The 18,188-nt window shown below is 38.2% G+C and overlaps 1 protein-coding gene across 2 annotated transcripts in view; it reads right to left on the bottom strand.

The window, feature by feature from the left end:
- Positions 1-18,188, bottom strand: part of KIFAP3 (kinesin associated protein 3) — a 67,301-nt gene that overhangs the window by 23,214 nt on the left and 25,899 nt on the right. For both annotated transcript variants that reach the window (XM_035538256.2, XM_035538257.2), the window contains exons 11-17: positions 17,493-17,593; positions 12,974-13,082; positions 11,664-11,776; positions 10,561-10,726; positions 10,223-10,348; positions 9,743-9,841; positions 8,247-8,332 (exon numbers count right to left, since the gene is read on the bottom strand). In XM_035538256.2, the coding sequence (XP_035394149.1) occupies positions 8,247-8,332; positions 9,743-9,841; positions 10,223-10,348; positions 10,561-10,726; positions 11,664-11,776; positions 12,974-13,082; positions 17,493-17,593 (800 nt within the window). The remainder of the gene's footprint in view (positions 1-8,246; positions 8,333-9,742; positions 9,842-10,222; positions 10,349-10,560; positions 10,727-11,663; positions 11,777-12,973; positions 13,083-17,492; positions 17,594-18,188) is intronic.

Here is an 18,188-nt window from a genome sequence, read left to right as displayed (position 1 = left end):
ATTAAGAGGTTATGGGAACCAAAGACAAAGCTAAAGCTGGAGAAGAACTTCTCCAGAGTGCTCTGAGGGAAACAGGATATAAGTACAGGCCACTGCGGAAACAAAAGGCAGGCATGAAATTTCAGTCTGGATTATAGCCCGACTGCACTCTAATAACATGATATTGAGTATAAAGGCATACCAGAAGGAAATGACGTAGCCAGTGGTCACCATGCAATCAGCTGTTTAGAAGGCTCCTCTAAGCAGACCAGACTATATGGGCTGTTGATTACTACTGAGCCATCACAGACCTCATAATACTCAGATTTCCAATATGACTGGAAAAGTAGGGCACAGCTAACTATAGGAACTCATGAACATAAGAAAATTGCAGATGTTATCAATTTGGGAAGATCGACAAATAATGCACAATGGCTATTACTTTTTTAATCAAAGGACTGTGACCAAGAGCAACATTCATAACCAAAAAGTGGTTCCTGTTTGTGGGAAGAAATATCCCTATGAAGCAAGTCCCAGTGTATCTACTTCACTGTCTTCTAACCTAACTAGGAAGGAAACAAAACTGAAAATCATATGTTAACCATCCTGAGAGTTAAGAAATGATCTAGACAGACTTTCCTTGGAGATCTAGCTGGAGAAGTTTAAGGTTTTTAAAATCCACTTTACTTAAGCCCAGAAGGGGAGGAAGAGTGTTCACACAATTAGTGACAATGTCTTGGCTGCTGAAGTGGTAATTTCTTAAACTGCTCCAGCTAGACATGCAAAAGCTGATCTGTCTACAACTCCAGGTCAAAAAACAGCAGTGAAGACAGAATAAGGTGGCGTAGTAGCTCAGGTTAAAACTCCGAAACCCCTGTGGCTAAACTTGAGCTTTGAACTTAATAGTGAAGCTACCTTGTCTTCACTGCTGTTAACCTGACATAGGTAACGTTCCCTATCCTTTGCCTTTTCCACTTTTCTGACTGTTTGATAATGCAAAAACCAGCTGGTTCAGTCATTCTGGCAGAGGATTCTCTGGCATTGCCAACGAGTCTATCTGGAGCCTCCAAGATTTCATGGGGAATCACATAGCATTGCACAACCACAAACCGTCATTCTATGGCAGCGGGTTTTTAAACTATGTTTTACTTGGAGGAATGGCAAGCTTGTTTCTCTTGGCTTAAAGCAGAATGTAAACTCCTTTTTGATGGGACATCCACGCAAGCACCTGCAAGTGTGGGGCTCTGATCAGTCTGGGGCATTATTGTGAATTTCTCAGATTCCACCCCTGACCAGCAGCAATTACGAGACGCTTCTAACTCCCTTCTGCACCATTCTGGCACACAAGCAGTCCTGTTCGACACCTAGTGTCTTGCATAGCTTCTGTGCACAGAGCAAGCATCATCTGCAGGATCTATAAAGGTTCCCAGTCCCTGCTGGCCTCTAGCAAAATTCCAAGTTCCTGTCAGCCATACAGTAATGCAGCACCCTTAGGGAGGAAGACTAACAAGCCAACCCTATGCCTTATACTGTTAGGAAAAAGAACTCCTCAAGAGAAAAAGAACTCCCCCAAATTGAAAGGAAAGGCTAGAAGTTACAGTACAAAACAGTCCCCTTGGAAAGGCAGGCCCATCATTTAAATTTATAAAATAACCCCCCCCAAAAAAAAGAAAGGCAGGAGTTTCAATGATGATATCTGACTAGCATCTTGGAAACATCTACTTTGCTGCATCTGCCAGAGCTAAAGTGTGGGCTATCAACCCTCAGCAGTCGTGAATTGCTCACAGGCTTTAAAGAAACACCTTGTAACCGCCAGAGATCAGACTGGAGCCTTAAGAAAACTATTCCCAGAAATGATGATTGCAAAGCAGTGGGGGAAATAAACTTAACAAACAGCAAATTAGACAAATCTGTGGGAAAGCTGAATTCCTTTCACATTACCTTGTTTACTTTTAAAAGTTCCCAAAACAAGAAAAGGCCAGTAGCTAAATCACTCATTCATATTTATCATAAGTGCACTTTGAAAACATGTCAACCTTCCCAAAGTTACCACCTCAAATGAATCCCACCTGCCCAACATCACTGTCTGAACTGGCTGGACATTTGCCACAAACAGACATGAACTTATTACTCTTCAATCCTTCAAAAATTAGTTAGCATTTCTCAGACCCTAACTATTTTTTTGCTTGTTTGTTCTTCTTTAGACAGCAACAAGAGAGCAGAGAACTTCTGTGTATTATTTGATGTTTCCCATCTGATATTAAGAGGCTCCAAACTCTCAGGTATTTCACCTCATTTATCTAAGTTTTCGGAAGACAGAATAAGCAACTGCCTGGCAAATTACTAGTTACGAGACTGAACATAGTTTCACACTACCTATAAATCACAAGTTATCAAACTGTTTGTCTATTTTATTAAGTTTTTAACTTGCATTTCACTATGAATGAGCAATAAAAACAAAGATGTGACCACACCAGAATCAGATCAACGATCAGTTATGTCAAGAGTTTCATTCTGGCAGCAATCCTAGAGAAGGATGATTTGCAGTAATCTAGAACAATTTACATAACCTCAGCACAGAAAAGTTCATTTAAGTACTGCGAGATCAAGGGTATGTCTGTAGATTTTCCATAGAAATGTGCAGAAACACCACTGGGCAAGTGATTAATGGAATAACATCAGAATGGAAGAAAAGCTGTAAATGCAGGACTACAGCCAAAAGGCACAAAGAAACCAAATTAAAGAAACCAAATTAAAGTAATGTAGGGCAAAAAGATCCCCTAAAACAGTGAGTTTTCCAATAATCATATATTCAGCTATAAAAAGCTTTTTTTTTTTTTTAAATATGAAGTTCACCTTCTTTAAACTAAGGAATTCCTGCAAAAATGAAACCAGGAAACTAAACATCACAGAGACACAAACACAGGTTTGTGCCCCCCAGCATTTTTAAATGTTAGTCCACTGGAAAAGCAGCGGATGGAATGTGCCCATTCTCCACTCCACAACCACCCCCCTCCTCAAATACAGCACGGCCAGTAACATAAAAGGAGGAATCCTAAACATTGATTTTATTCTCTTTGGAGCTCCCTGACATCACTGTTTTCAACATTCGGTTTCCATAAATCCTAAAGTGTCATAGAAGATGTATGGTTCGACTCTGCGAGGAATGTGCCATCCTTTTTGAAGTTCTACTTCCAACTTTGTTTACTACTGAACCATTGAAACATTATGAAGCGTTAACTGGCCTATTATCAGAGCGTGTCTGTTCCCTATCAGGGGTCCCCTTTGTCACTGGCTTCCGTCACACCTTGTATCTGATTAACACACTATAGGATAACATAGAGCTACACAGATCTGCTTTGTGTTCTCTCACAGCTGATGAAAAACAGATTTTTCCTTTTCACTTTAATGTGGTTGCCCTTTAATTGGGTCTGTAATAGGGTTCATTTGATGCGATTCCTCATACTAAACTAAAACCGCTATACAGTAAGTTGAATGCTCATTATGTTTAAGGCCATAGCTGGTAAAGTGATATGTTATATTCTTCATTATTTAACCATCCCTAAAATACACAGTTTACATGAAAGGTTAAATTAAACATTTTTTAGTTAAAGATTTATCTTGTCTAGCTAGCCAGAAGTTAGGCATGTAATTTGAACTGTGTGCCTCTATAATCCATGGATAGAAACAGATGTTATGGATCACCTTCTGCAGGTGTCTCTGACACCTACCTTGGGGTAAGTAGCACCAGAGGACAATTCATTCACAGGTCAAAAAAAAATCCTTCCACCACTTACACCCACAAAACTCAGTCACTTCTCTGCAAACGGGCTCATCAATAAATATATTCTGATGGGAAACTAGTAGAAACCTATGATATGACATTAATGGCAAGGTAGAAAAAAGAACAAATATTCATGTCCCCTAAATTAAGGTGCCTACGCAAAAAGCACACTTTCCACAGGACCCCTATATTGTCAATAGTTGAAGAGAGGTTTCTTTTTTTCCTTAGAGAAATTTAAGGTCTCTCATTGGCCTGTTGTTATGGAAGTAACAGAGACCACTGGTTTGGCTGACCTTCCTAGTTTTTCTACTCCAAAGAGCAATCACCAATACTAGATGGTAACCCGTCCAGAATAGGTTCATGTAAAGACAGAATCAGAGCCCGCCTGCTCTATCCAATGCCCCTTGTAGTGTGGCTGTTCTTCTAGTCCAGGTAGAGCCTTTCCTGCTGGATGCATACCCTTTACCACAAAAAGGTACCAGCACCAAAGTGGACTGATTTCATATTTCACAACACAGGAGCTGATCAGTGAAAACACATGTCAACAGTTCAGCCGGCAGCCCCACACCCTAGCTGTTTTCTGCATTCAGGATTGTTAGAAGGTAACAGGGGAACAAGACACCACCGACATAGGGAGTCTCAACAAAGGTAGAACCTCTCTTCCTGGAGTGAGTATAGCACTCTTCATGGATGGAGGACACCAAGTGGAGTCAAAGGTTATCTATTTTCAGAGCACACTGACATAAAGCCCACACCAAATCCCTGTGGTCTGCTCTTCCTTGATTTTGAGAGCTGGTCAACATCTTGCACACCCGGCCCCAAATCCCTCAGAGCACTGAGGGTTCACAGCACATTCCTAATTGTTATGTGAACTTCCAGCATTCCCAACATGGAGGATTTGTGTTGGGCACTTGGCTAATACAGAAAGATGCAAGCCATTCATCAACACAGCCTTCCGTATGAAAAAGGTTATTTGGCTTTCATTACAAATACTTGGGGAAAACAATAAGGGCTAGAAAATACATCTTAAGCATGAGGTCCTTCCTAAATCACGTGGACAGTGCTGTAGCTATCATTTTTGTTTCTGAAAAAAGCACGATGATCCACTATAGATCATATGGGAAACAAGATGGTGCACTGGACCTAGATTAAAAATTAAAAAAAAAACAATAGGAAAACGGGGAAAAATTGGGGAGTGAAAAGCATCATTAGACCAAAGTGTAACAGATCTGGTGATCCTTTGAAAAAAAAAGGGAAAAAAACATTTAACAGCAATGAGGGAGAGCTAGGAACAGAGGATGAGAACAATGAGACATTAATAATTCCCTCAGCTCTTGATAATACTGTCTGAACTGAACAGAATAAAACCTTCCTAAGCTGACGTTTCTTTCACAAGCATCAAGAGCAGATGGCCAGGCTACTGAATCAAAGGAAAAGGGAACTTCATTTGCCTGAGAATCCTACACCAAGTGTTGATTCCAGGCTTTCAGCTGAGCCATGGGACCTGTCCAGCTTTAGGTGCACAAATACACTAAACTAGCTGCTTGGTGTAAAGACTCAGCACATGAAACAAAACTGAAGCTCTCCTAAATTATCAACACAGACAAAAGCAGTATCTTGCATGACCAATGCAAAGCCAAGACTCCCCAGAACACACTATGCTAAAGCAACACATCTGTTTCAGTTCATCAATGGCAGAGTCCAGCCAAGCTATATTAAACAAATCATCACCAGTGTAACATTTCCATAATTTCTGTGACAATTACTTTACTACAGAAAGCATATCTCCCCTAAGGCTTATAAGGCATCTGATTTGCTTCAGTGTTATTTCAATCACACTATATAGAGCTTATTGATGAGTGAAAGAAGCATTTGTCTTCCCCGAGAAGAAATTACTTTAAAATCTCTCTTCTCCATCATTTACTTTCTGATTTCCATCATCAGAGGAGCTAACTCTGTCAGCATGTACAGAACAACAAGACTGCAAACTTCAGTTTTTATTGTTGTGGATTTAGCACTGATAAGAAATTTCAACAATGCTAGAGATGTCTGTTCAGACACCTCAGAAGACACTGGCAACGTAAAACTGCCACACAACCGAGCATCTGTGTTTACAGGCTACTTTACCCTATCACCTGAGCTAAATGGTAGAACACCTATCAAAACCCTCAGGTTTTGATAACTTACTGTTTCATATATTCTCCAATCACCATCCGGAATACGTCGTCTTCATTGCCTGTGATTTTTTTTTGTACTGGAAGGTGGTGTAAAACCAGCCTGTAACATACCAAGAGAAAACGACTACTTGACTGCTTTCTATCTTCCAGAGAAGAGGGTGTGTTGTACTTTCTGTTCCCTGCACAGGCATGGTGTTAGTTATGGTTTATGCAACTTCTAATCCAACAGCTAGATGATAAAGTTGCAAAGACCTTCACAGAAAAGTACCTCTAACACGCCAAAGAACATAATTCTGTGTGGCACTGCTCCAAAATAGTTTACCAATGTATGAAATACTCCTAGTATGCGCCTGATAGCATCTCTCCTACTCCCAATATCAGCAGTACCAGATCATCTATTCTTTTCTCAAGGCCCTGGAAGCCCTGTCCAGTGCTTCTCACAAGTTCAGAGATTTTCTCTCCATCTACTATCATAGCACATTTTTTTTTTTTTTTAAATGTGCAGCAGAAAGATTACCCCTTCTCAGGAAGGAAGGACAAAGAAGAAGCCAAGTAGATTTTACTCAGAAGTTAATGTTGAATATGAAGCAACGTACTTATTCTTCTGAATTCTATAAAAATAAACATTGCTGAATAACACTACTAATATAACAGGATCTAGTAACATAACTACTAACATAATATGCTCTACTAACTCCTACCATAATCGGATAACACTACTAACTAGAACTACTGAAAAATTAAGTCCCCGATTGCAAAGCTTCCCTTTATGAATTTAACAGCCCCTCAGACACCTACAAACTGCACTGGCTCCAAGGGAAAATAAGAAGTGTTGGAAACACTTGCCAGTGTCCAGCCTCACCCAGTGGATAAAGACTTTCTATTTCAACTGGAGATGTCTCTGGAAGTGACTGATCTTGATAAGCTGAACACAAAACCCAACAGAAATAAGTATTAAATACAAATTCATCTTAGTTGAAATCTTGCCCTTAATGAATGTCAGTGGCAGCTCTGCCACTCACTAGTGGGGCATGATTGTCATTCCATACCTCTGTGAAGCAAAGCAGAGATGGATAACAAGAATTCCAGCACAGAAAGTGTCATTTTGCTTTTTACTTTAGAAGAATATTAAATTAGGAGGCATTACTAATGAACAGAAAAATATAAAAGACATTATAGTACTGTGCAGACCAGAATTTAGGTCTTTATATAAAACCTTTCAGAGAACAAGCTGCAGTATGCACAATCCCATTGAAGAAGAAACTAGGTGGCTGATAGGAAAAGCATTACCGTAGTCAAATATTTTATTATTATTATTGACTCATAGCTAAACTCTTCATTTATAAGATTTAATTTCATGATGGCTACAAAAGATGTACAGTCCATACAGTCCTAAAACACTTCTGAAAGATGGATTATTTCTGTCAATAAGTCAATCCAATTAAACAGGCTAGAAGGAATTTTAGCAGAGAAACAACTTTTACATGGAACCTGTATCACAATGTTTTTACTTTAGTGAAAAACACCACAGGAAATATTAAAGCTTCTAAAGCCAAGGATCCCTAGAAGTAGACTATATACGGTATAAAAGCTAATAAAGCAATAGCGCTTCAAAATTCAATATTTTTTTTCCCAAGGTTAAGTTCAATACAAAACAACTGTCCTGAAGGTTTATTCTGATCAGTGGATATTTAGACAAACTAAGTCATGTAGCTAAAAGGAAATCTATCCAATAGTTGAAGACAGTATTAAAAACTCCAATATTATACTGCCTGTTCTCCCAACAGAAACGTCAGCATTAGGATCACCTCCCACATTTTCTTTTTGAAAAAGAAAAAAAGTAAAAAAATACTGGCACCAAGTACGGTAGAAAGACTGAATAAAAGCTGCTGGGTAACAAGAGCCATTTGTTTGGAAAACTAAGACAATGAAAGGTTGGCATACTTCTGCACTGCGATTAATTTTAATTTTCTTTAAGTAAAAAAGCATTCGTTAGAAGTGTTTGTAGTGAATAGTTAACTGTAAGTGTACTTCATACACTTAAGTATGATTTTTCATAATTATTTTTTCACATAGTTAAGTATGAATTATCAAAGTATATATTCTGTTTTTGGAAGTTTGGTAACAGGCTAGATGGACGACTGCTATTGATCTGTGAAAATTCATCTTTTACCTATGTGATTAGGAAGCTGCACATGAAAAATATTTTTAATTTGCAAGTACAAGTTATTGGTATCCAGTTATTATTTCAGAATTATGTCGCGTAAAGAGGTTCTTGAAGGGCAGATGAGAAAAATCAGACCTACCGCTATAATATCCAGAGTGTTGTCACAAACTTTGCGTATCTCAGCATTTTTATCATGCATCAGGTCTATAAGATATGCTGGAGCTTCTGGAAATAAACTGTTAAGGATAAAGGCTACGTCTTTTGCACAGACCTGCCTTCCTCCAACTGCAAATTTCATTATGAACCGTAGCAAGGAATTTTCTATCACATTTGAATTTCAGCAGCCTTCCCACCACTTTTTTTTTAAATCACATTTTAAGATACCCAAATATTCTTCAAAAGTTGTGAAGAAAAATTACTTGCCTCTTACAAAGGAAATATATTCTGATCTGCTAGGGAAAACCCATACACCTGTGCCTTTTTGACTAACATACATTAGTCCACTTCTGTGGAATAGTTTAATCTTTTGAGAATGTTACTTTTGTAATCTTTAGGGTGTTCCCCTCTCTAAAAAAATATTCCAGTGTACTTGTCTTAAAAAAAAACAGTCAGGTGCAAGTGAGAAAATTATTACTAGATTTGTTTAATCTGAATGAGAAAAGTGTTACTTGAATGCTGGTGCTTTATCATTACAGATTTAAACACCATTTTCTTCTTTAAAAACCAGGCACTCGGGAGTCCAAACAGGAGACAAAGAACACCCCAACAAGCTATTCAGATATTCCACAGAGCCCAACAGAAGAAATGACGTTAATACGTAGTCCTTACATTGTTTGCAAAGTAACCATGAATCTGCTGTCCCTGCAAGGGTCCCAATCAACCTACTCTTCATGTTTCAATAAAACTTAACATTCATATAAGAACCACAACAACAGACAGCGCCTCCTTCCACAGCTTTCAGTTCACCTGAATAAGCTCAACATCAAAAGTGACTGAAAGAATAAGAAGTAATGACTGAATAGGAGTTACAAGTACCATATCAAAAGTTTAACAGATCCATGACATAAGGAAACCAAAGAACAGATTTAGTCACAACAGTCAGGTGAAAAAAGGAGAAAGAGGAAAGCCAGGAACAGAAATCAAAGTCTAGATAGCAGGGAGAAGCTAGGAAACTTATGCTAAACATAAAATTTGAAGAATGGTACAGTGGATGAAAAATGCAGAGCAGGCATTATTTATGGTATCCAGAGTGATGTAAGAAAGAATGCTACTGAAGTACTTTAATGTACTTCAGACTATGCAACATATACATATAAGAGTGCAGAGAAAGAAGTTTATCTATGTTCTAAGTTAGTTTTTCTATGGACTATGATTAGCAAAACAAGCCACAGAATAATTCAGGTTGGATAAGAAACAAAAGGATCTAGTTCAATGACACCTCTGCCCTGTTTCAAAGTAAACCAAATTTTAATCTGTACTATTCATCCTGCAGTCCTTCCACATGCCTAGGCTATATGGATTTTTCCTTCAGCTGAAATAAATCATTTACCAAGACCTCTGAGACAAGAGGTTTATGGGCCAAACATCAGTAAGTTAGCTGCTGTGATTCTAGACGTTTGGCCATTAAAAAGATACGTGTTTCCTTGATAATGACATCTCTGGTGGCTTGGTGGAAGACCATCTGGTAAAAGACATAGATGATCTGGCAGACAAACTCATCATCTTCCTGCTGAGCTGCAAGGGAAAAAAAAACAAACCATAATTTAAGATCTCACAACTAGAAGCTCCTGATGCATAGAGAAAGCCCAGCTCTTACACGTCAGCTAGACAGTTCAGCGGTACACGAGACTTCATCACCTGACAGTACAAACTGCATGCCTCTTTCCCTGTTCCAGTCAAATAGAAAGGTTACAGATTGCAGCAAGAGCTGTGGAGGTATTAAAAAAAAAAACAAATCCAAAACCTCTAGGTAAACATCTCTAACAATAATGGAGCAATTGCTCCTCCTTTTATATACAAAACACTTAGCCCTGTCTTGCAAGAGAAAATGAATGGAGCATTTGGTTACAGCACAGCTCTGGCAACTAAACATCTGTGAAGGACAAGACAAAATACCATTTAGAAGCTCAATGAGCGCAGGAATGATCCCAGACTTGGCCAGTAGAGCAGCACAAGAATCATCCATAGAAACTGTTCCAATCATTATCACTACTTCCAAAACGAGGTCATCCTCTGCAGAACCTGGAAGACAAAAGGCAGAAAGCATTACCTCTTTGAAACCCTTAGTCTTCTGGCAGTTGTATTTTTGTTTGTATATATAATTCTGTTTTTCAGCATTATGCTTCCCCAAACAACCACAAGTTAGAGGTAAATACACTCTACTCTGAAAGAGCACTCTGTAAGTACTCTTTGAGAGACTCTACTTCGAAAGACTAATCAACCTTTGTACAGACCTGGTTTTAGTTTATCCTTGAGGTATGGAACGAGTTTGTACTCTTTCAGCACAAGCTCCCAGTCCAGATCTGGTAAGGTCAAATTTGCAAGCGTTCCCAGGCATTCAATCACAAATTCTTCCTCTTCATCATTTGATATTTGAGCTGCTAAGTCACCAACATAATCCTAACGAAAACACAGCAGACAGATAACATATTAGAGGCAAACAACCTGGGGTTCTGAAGGACCCACCACTTGGTCAAATCAAAACTACTTCTCCAAAGAAAGCTAAAGGAGACTCTTCTCTTGAAGCAAGGGCTAATAAAAGATTCAATTTCAGTTGAAAATCACAATCCAAGCACGTCAGCGTTCTTCCTCTCAGTCCTTTCACTTTCAGGAGATGTGAATCATTTGTTCAGGTGTTCCAAAAGAAGCTACTACTGCACACACTAACAAAGTTTGAGAAAACTATTAGAAAATAAAGGAATGAAGAATGTGAACACCATACTTTGTTAGTGACAACAACACCATCTTCCCCAAAGATTTTAAAGAAATGACTACAAGGCTTTCAAACAGAGAAGAGTCATACATTTCACTTAATTCCATGCAGCTTTAAGACAATTTGATATTGAATTCTTATTTTAACAGTATACTTAATTTCCACAATAACAATGATGCCCCCCCCCCTTTTTTTTTTTGAAAAGGCAGCTTTACATGATTAACTGAATAATAAGAACTCAAAATTGTTAGAATATCCAATCATATAAGCCACTTAGCCCAGTGAAAAAAACCTTATTTTGCCTTCTAACTCTAAAAGCAGATATTTAGAACAACCATTAAATGTTACGACATGCACCGCAGCAGTTGTTTTGCTTTTTGTTCCCTTTGGAACAGGGTTTTATTGGATAGAGCTTAGGATGTGTTTTCCCTGTAGTAAGAAAACCAAATCCTGATCTATCAACTGAGATACCCTCCTAAAACAAAACATAAATACTAATCAGCCCATAACAGCCAAGAAAAATCAAACTGGGCATCTGCAAAGCCATAATACAGCAGCTCTCCAAAGCCAGACTTTTCCAGTAGGAAGAATCAGAGATCACATTAGGGAACAGATAATACTTACAATAAACAGGTTTTTAGTTGGCCCATCATGTTGTGAAATATTCCTTATCATCTTCATTAACAGTGGGTCTTTAAATTTCAAAGCCCGTTTCATTAGCATTTTCAAACCATTTCCTGAAAAGAAAAACACTTAGGAAGTCCTCCAAATAAAAATGAGAAATGTAATGGCCTATTGAAGCAGAAGAAGAGCAAAACCCCACGTTTAAAAAAGAAAAAGTGAAGAAACTAGACAAGAACTACTACTTCTTCCTAGTTTAAGAAAAGAAAAAACTGCTCTAAGTTCTATAGCCTCTCTAAAACAACTGTGTGTACTGGTGGGACACTGCTAAAAAGTCAAATAAATAAATGCTTCAGGTATTTCTAGTCATTTATTCAAACCAAGGTTCTAGATCTGAACCATTATCCTACTGTCAGTGGAGACGCAGCACAACCGTTGGTACTAGCTCAGAGACCTCTCTCTCCACCCTAGAATAAAATGAGTTGTTATGGTTTTGCAAGATTATTTACCAGTCACGTAGAACGGTGTGTGGAAATGCACATATAGACATGCAGATCTGCAGTACGTGATTAACAGTGCAACTTGCCCTGTGCAAAGTTATGTTTCCACAAGATCACCTTGCCCATTTAGTAACTGCTACAACTTGATTTTTTTCCTTTAATATAAAATTGGATCTCCCCCTTGTACAGAGCTACACAGAGAACTCTGAAGTTGGATTACTAGCCTCAAAATCCATTGATTCAATTTTCCCTTTTAAAGTCTAATAAATTATTCACAGTAAGTCCACAGTGAAAATTTTGAGCACAAATTAAAATTAGAGCTACTAAATAATAATATGCCACTTAAAACTGCTAGAATGAAAATAATGAAACTTAATGAGCAAGATAGAGAGCTACTGAACAAAATGCAGACATCTACCTACGCCACATAACAAAATACCAGAATGTCAGAGAAGCTCAATTAAAAAAATAATGGAAAGATGGTAGTGGCAGATTAAACACTGATTAGCTGGAGGTGGATTTTAGGCATCAGGATGAACGAAACCTTGATCTCTTCATACATTCATATTCTCCTAGAGTAATGTCATCAGTATATTTTAGAGAACTTCATGCATATATGAGACACGGGCATATGTGGCTACTTGCTTTCACTCCTGCCACCAAGACCAATTTTGGGGAGGATGTAGTCATTTGTTTGCAATCTTACCCAAAAGAGTTTCATTTTTTAGAAAATATATGTGAATTTATAAACAGCTATATTTGTTTTATACGTACATATACACACAAAAAACAGTAAAATCTGAGTATGTTTACCTTCACAGATAAGTTGCACATTTCTTTTGTTAGCAGCAAGATTAATACAGAAAGAAATAAGTTCCAGGTCAACTCGCTCATCAGGACACTCAAAGAGCATCTTCATTAACTGCCAAGAAACACAAGCACATTTAAGCCATTAATCTATCCAAAGCTTTAGAAGAACAGTATTATGATGTCAAGTACAGTATTTATTTATTTTTAAATATTCAGCATTTCTACAGGCACAGTGAAGTCAAGGACACAAGACGTATGGTTCCATTATTTGGGTATAACAATGCATGTACAGAGTGCCAAAAATGGCAGTCACTCATCACCTTAAAATAACTTGGATTAGTTACATTTTATTGCTGCCACTGAGGGTTTTTTGTTTGTCCTTTTTTTTTTTTTTTTAATTTTCAGTGTTATTTAAACTTGTGAATGGATAAATCCACCTAACCTTTGAAAACAAATTTAATACGGAATCAAGTTAGTTCCACATAAATTGAGAATAATACCTGGTTGTTCAATAAAATTACGACTCTAAACAGATACTTAATTACAGAATAATTCTACTTCTATTTTGCTTTCAAATTACTCTGTTTATAGGTAAAATGTGTTGCATCTGAAACAACACGCAGTACCTCTGCATCTTTAATTCCTATAACAGAACATTGCCATATATCGAAGACTTCTCACCAGTAATCCTGTGGGTTTTTTTGGTAACAGGAAGAAACGACCTAGGTTAACATAAATAGACAATTGCCTATAATACTGTTCCGACTGCGAATTCCCAGATGATTCCTCAGCCAAATAACCTATAGATTGTCATCATTTTATACACCTGGAGCCTGTATTGTCCATTACATCTCAGGCTATCTAGAATTGTTTTGTTCAATATGAGCATTTTTTGAAATGGCATATTGAATATATGAACATGACTCTACATCCGTCTCATTTCTTTGTTTCCAACCGCAGAGCAGGCAAGTTGCACTGCTTCCCTACTGAGGGGCTGTAGGATATCACCCTGCTTGCTCCTATAAACCTGCTCAGTTCATAAGACACGTCAAGTTTACAATGCATAGCAGTGCGATGACAAGCCTGAGATTACTCGAAGTAGAAACAACTGAACCTAAAGATAAGCGAGACAAAATAAAATATATTTAGCTCAGCTTTTCTCAAATAGGAGCACAGGAAGAAAAACGCAACTTATCATTAAGTATTTGCGTGCTTGCCCCCTGGTGGCAAGACAGTTTGTAACGCATTAAACACTAGAGAAAGCGGGTAAACAACCTATTTAGAGAAAAAAATAAAAACAGGAACAATAGGATCGCAGGAATTTCACTCCCAAGTATTTTGTGCAGCAATTCAGTATGTTTACATATGACCAGATAGCAAGCTGTCACATTCCAAACAGACCCCAAGTAAAGCCATACATATTTAGGTTACAACAGTTATTAATCTTTTTTTTCCCCGAGACTTCCACGTACTGATTTAAAAGCCATCACTGATTTCTTCCTCTCTTTCTTAAGAAGGTAGAATCAGATTTCCTTATGCTGTTTTAAGAACTTATAAAACCTCTAGTTTATTAAATCCGTAAGCCTGACAATCACATAAGACCGAATTAACCAGAGAAGAAAGTTGCTACTTAACACGTAGAACATGAGCATTCAGAAATCACCCCCTGCAACTCTTCTGTTACAAAACCTTTAAAAATAGATTTTTAAAGCCCTTCAAACAATTTGAAGGGAAACATTCTCATTACTTACACAATACAAAATCTGTGGAAATTAGATGTTTAACAAGGGATTACACTGTTAATTACTGAGCTACTTCTCTATAAAAAGGAAAAATATATCCAGTTTCAATTAAGCTGTTCAAATTTTAAAATAATAGTTTTGTACGAGCTCCATGTTTCCCATTATGTCTTCATTTAATTTGATTGCTTCTTGTGCCACTTCAAAAGGAAGAGTAATTGCTGCCAAATAGGAAATATTAAAATTAAATTTGTTCTGCTTTTACTATGTCCATTGTCATCTTTTACTGATTTAACAGGAAGGCAGTAAAAAGACTGCAGCATGTGCAATGAAGAGGCAGTAGTGTTCAATCAGACAAGTCCCATATTGAGTATCAGATACCACAGACCAGGACTGAAATCACTGTGTCTAGACTCTCTGGCACCTGCCTTCACTTATTTACCAGTGACCAGAGGCCAACCCCCACAGTTCTCTGCTCACATACACCTCTGTCCAACCCCCTCCCCGAGCCCAGCTCAAACATCTTTGAATGATTATGCCAGAACTGCATGCCTCAGGAATCTCTTCTGACCGGCTACTCCCTAACTCTGCTGTTTGAAGTGATGCTCTGGTTTCTGAACTTCAGCAGATAATGGCGGACAGGAGCAAAGGGTGCTGTCAAGAGAGGACGTTTACCAGCATTAAGCTGAAAAGAAGCTTATAGATCAAAGAGGGGCCAAAGAGGACAACTGTGGTGGAAAACATGTGGGTAGCTGCAGAGAACCTTGCACACTGCTCTGCGGTAAAATATTAAATATCACCATGACATCACTGCCTAACCATGCCCTTTGATTGGCCAGGTTATTACCAATAAATGCTTTTATAAGCATCTGGATGGCATTTGCACCTATTTAAACAAAACACGCATTGCTGAGGTCTAAACAAGAATGAACTGTTAATACTCACTTTTAACTGTTACTAGAATAGCACCCACTAACTCCTACAATCCACAAGAAGGATGTTTACCTGGGACAGCATGCGAAAGCCCTCCTCAAGCACCTCACATGTTCAAAATGACAACAGGGGATGGATTTTCTACAACAGCTAAAAATTCGTCATCGAGCATTTGCCAGTTTAGATGTACACCTTTCCTCAAAAGGAGACAAAGCCACTGAAGGGCACACACTATTATTGAAGAGAGAATTCAGTTTTCCAGGGTAGAATCAGATGGCAGGGAGTCCTTTTAAAAGGTCGTTTTCTTCTCTTGATGAAATATCTACTTCCCCATATTTTCTGTTTCCTCTGTCTTCCTTAATAATTGTCCTAATTTTCAATGTTCATGAATAAAATCTGTTTATCCAGCTTGTCTTTTTTGAACAGCCTACAGATATCATCTGCATAAACTTACATCAGCCACTAAAGAATCAATAGCCATAGGTATTTTTCAAATTTTGCAGTTTTATCGGAAGTCCAGTTAAGGCAGTGGATTTGTTTTCTGTTCCAGTGGGCTCTAGATAAAGCCCTACAAACACTACTTTGAGCAGCCACTGCCCATCAGAAAAACGATGTTTACTAAAGCTTAGTGTATGATTTCACTGAAGATCCACACCTCCTTATGTTTGACACTGGGGACCTAAGATGCTAAGATGCAAGCCAAAATTCCCTAAAGTACATCATAAGTGAGCCCTGAAACACAGTGAATTTGTTTGGCAGGTGACTGTTGAGAACAAAGCAGGTCCCTCGTATCATGCAAATGTCTTAGCAAAGTTACTTCTGTGACAGAAAACGTGGCCAGTAGGATGTTTGCAAGAACGTTTGGTAACATACAGTAATTATTCCCACCAGTTCTCCCCTCTCTTTTCTCCAAAACCCTCCTGTATTTGGAAAAACATCGCAATTTTTGTCATGAAATAATGACCAGAAACATTCTGAAATTTTTCCATGGCAACTTCCCATTCTAGATGTATTTGATGTTAAAAACATGTTTGGCAGGAAAGAAGATACCATGGTGCAATTCTGAAAGAGCTACCAGAGAGCTTTCTACGTTTATGCAACGCAGGCTTTCTCGACGCCAAGCCTCATCAGGACTGAGAGAGATTGGTTAGAGAGTATTCGATGTTTGTTAAAAAACATGCTACAACCTAAAATCAAGAGAGTACACATAAAATACCTCCCTACAAGCATGAAACAGTGCCTGTGCATGGGTCAGAGAATATGGCTGGAGACAAAGTTATGAAAAAGTGTATAGTCTGAAGGATCTGTGAAGAGCCCTCTATAGCCTTCATGTCTCCAACTGTTGTACACGCCTGCAGTTGGAAAAGGAATTGTCATGCAGCAATGCAACACTGCTTGGCTGGTTTCCAGTTCATATCCTGTAACACACGAGACACTGAAATTTTGATACCCAATGGGATCAGAAAAAAATTGCTTCTAAAACAGTAAAGGAAATACTTTCCATGAGGTTCCCTAAGGATTTACTACGCACAAGTTTTCATCTCTTTCAAGTATTCCCAATCTTCCACAGAAATTTATCAGGTCCCCTGTATTTTTCACCAATTCGATGTAGCTCAAGGCTCAGCAGTACTGACAAAGAATATCTGTCACCCGACCTTTTTCTTGGGACCATCAAAACACAGCAAGAACAGTCAGACTGCCTGAAGAGTAGGTGGCTCACTACTGACTCAGCAGCATCACGCCTGTTCCCATTCTCACCTGTGGGTGTCAGTGCGAGCTCTGCTATAAGTGAGGAAAAGATGTGCACATAGAAAGATGCATCTTGACACCTCATCAGACAAAGCACATACCTGCGGGATACAGTCTGTGTAGGCAAACATTGATTTAAAGCGATCGTCCATGCTTATGTGATACAGAATGCACATGGCTACTTGTTTGTAGTTTTCATTTGCTAGAAGGAAAAAAAAATCCATATTAACAAGATTTGCATTTTAAGTACTATAAACACTTAAGGGGAGGAATGAAAAGCAGGAAAACCCTAATTAAGGGAGGGAAAATTTAAAACAAAAATGCAGCATTTATGAAAAGGTCTTGTCTGGCACGTCCAAGTGAACAACATCTTTGTGCAAAGAGGGAACAAAGGCAATGCCAACTACTTCTCTTCTCAGCACCTCAGAACATTTCCTTAGTACCACTTTGCAAGAAATATATTTTCTGAAAGGAACACTTATTAATGACGGACCATCCAGAGAAAGCCTTCATCACATCCCAGCTAGGAAATTAAATACCAAATGTAATGTTGATTTAGCTGTGGATATTCCTGTTGAAACGATAAGCTTGTCTCAAAGTGAAATACCAAAGAACGCATCAATGTCACAGAGATAAATAAGAACTACTGCTCTAAAAAGTGTTGTAGAAGGAAACCAGTGCCTTTCACGTAAATCACACACTGATTGTTTTATTATCCTAAACTGTGGGTGCCTTGTGTTTCATACATTTCAAAGAAAATAGTATATTTTATTTGCACACTAATGCTTACCAAAGAT

The sequence above is a fragment of the Cygnus atratus genome, chromosome 8 (assembly GCF_013377495.2).
Source record: "Cygnus atratus isolate AKBS03 ecotype Queensland, Australia chromosome 8, CAtr_DNAZoo_HiC_assembly, whole genome shotgun sequence".
In the NCBI taxonomy this organism is placed as follows: Eukaryota; Metazoa; Chordata; class Aves; order Anseriformes; family Anatidae; genus Cygnus; species Cygnus atratus.
This window is presented reverse-complemented; position numbering and strand designations above follow the sequence as displayed.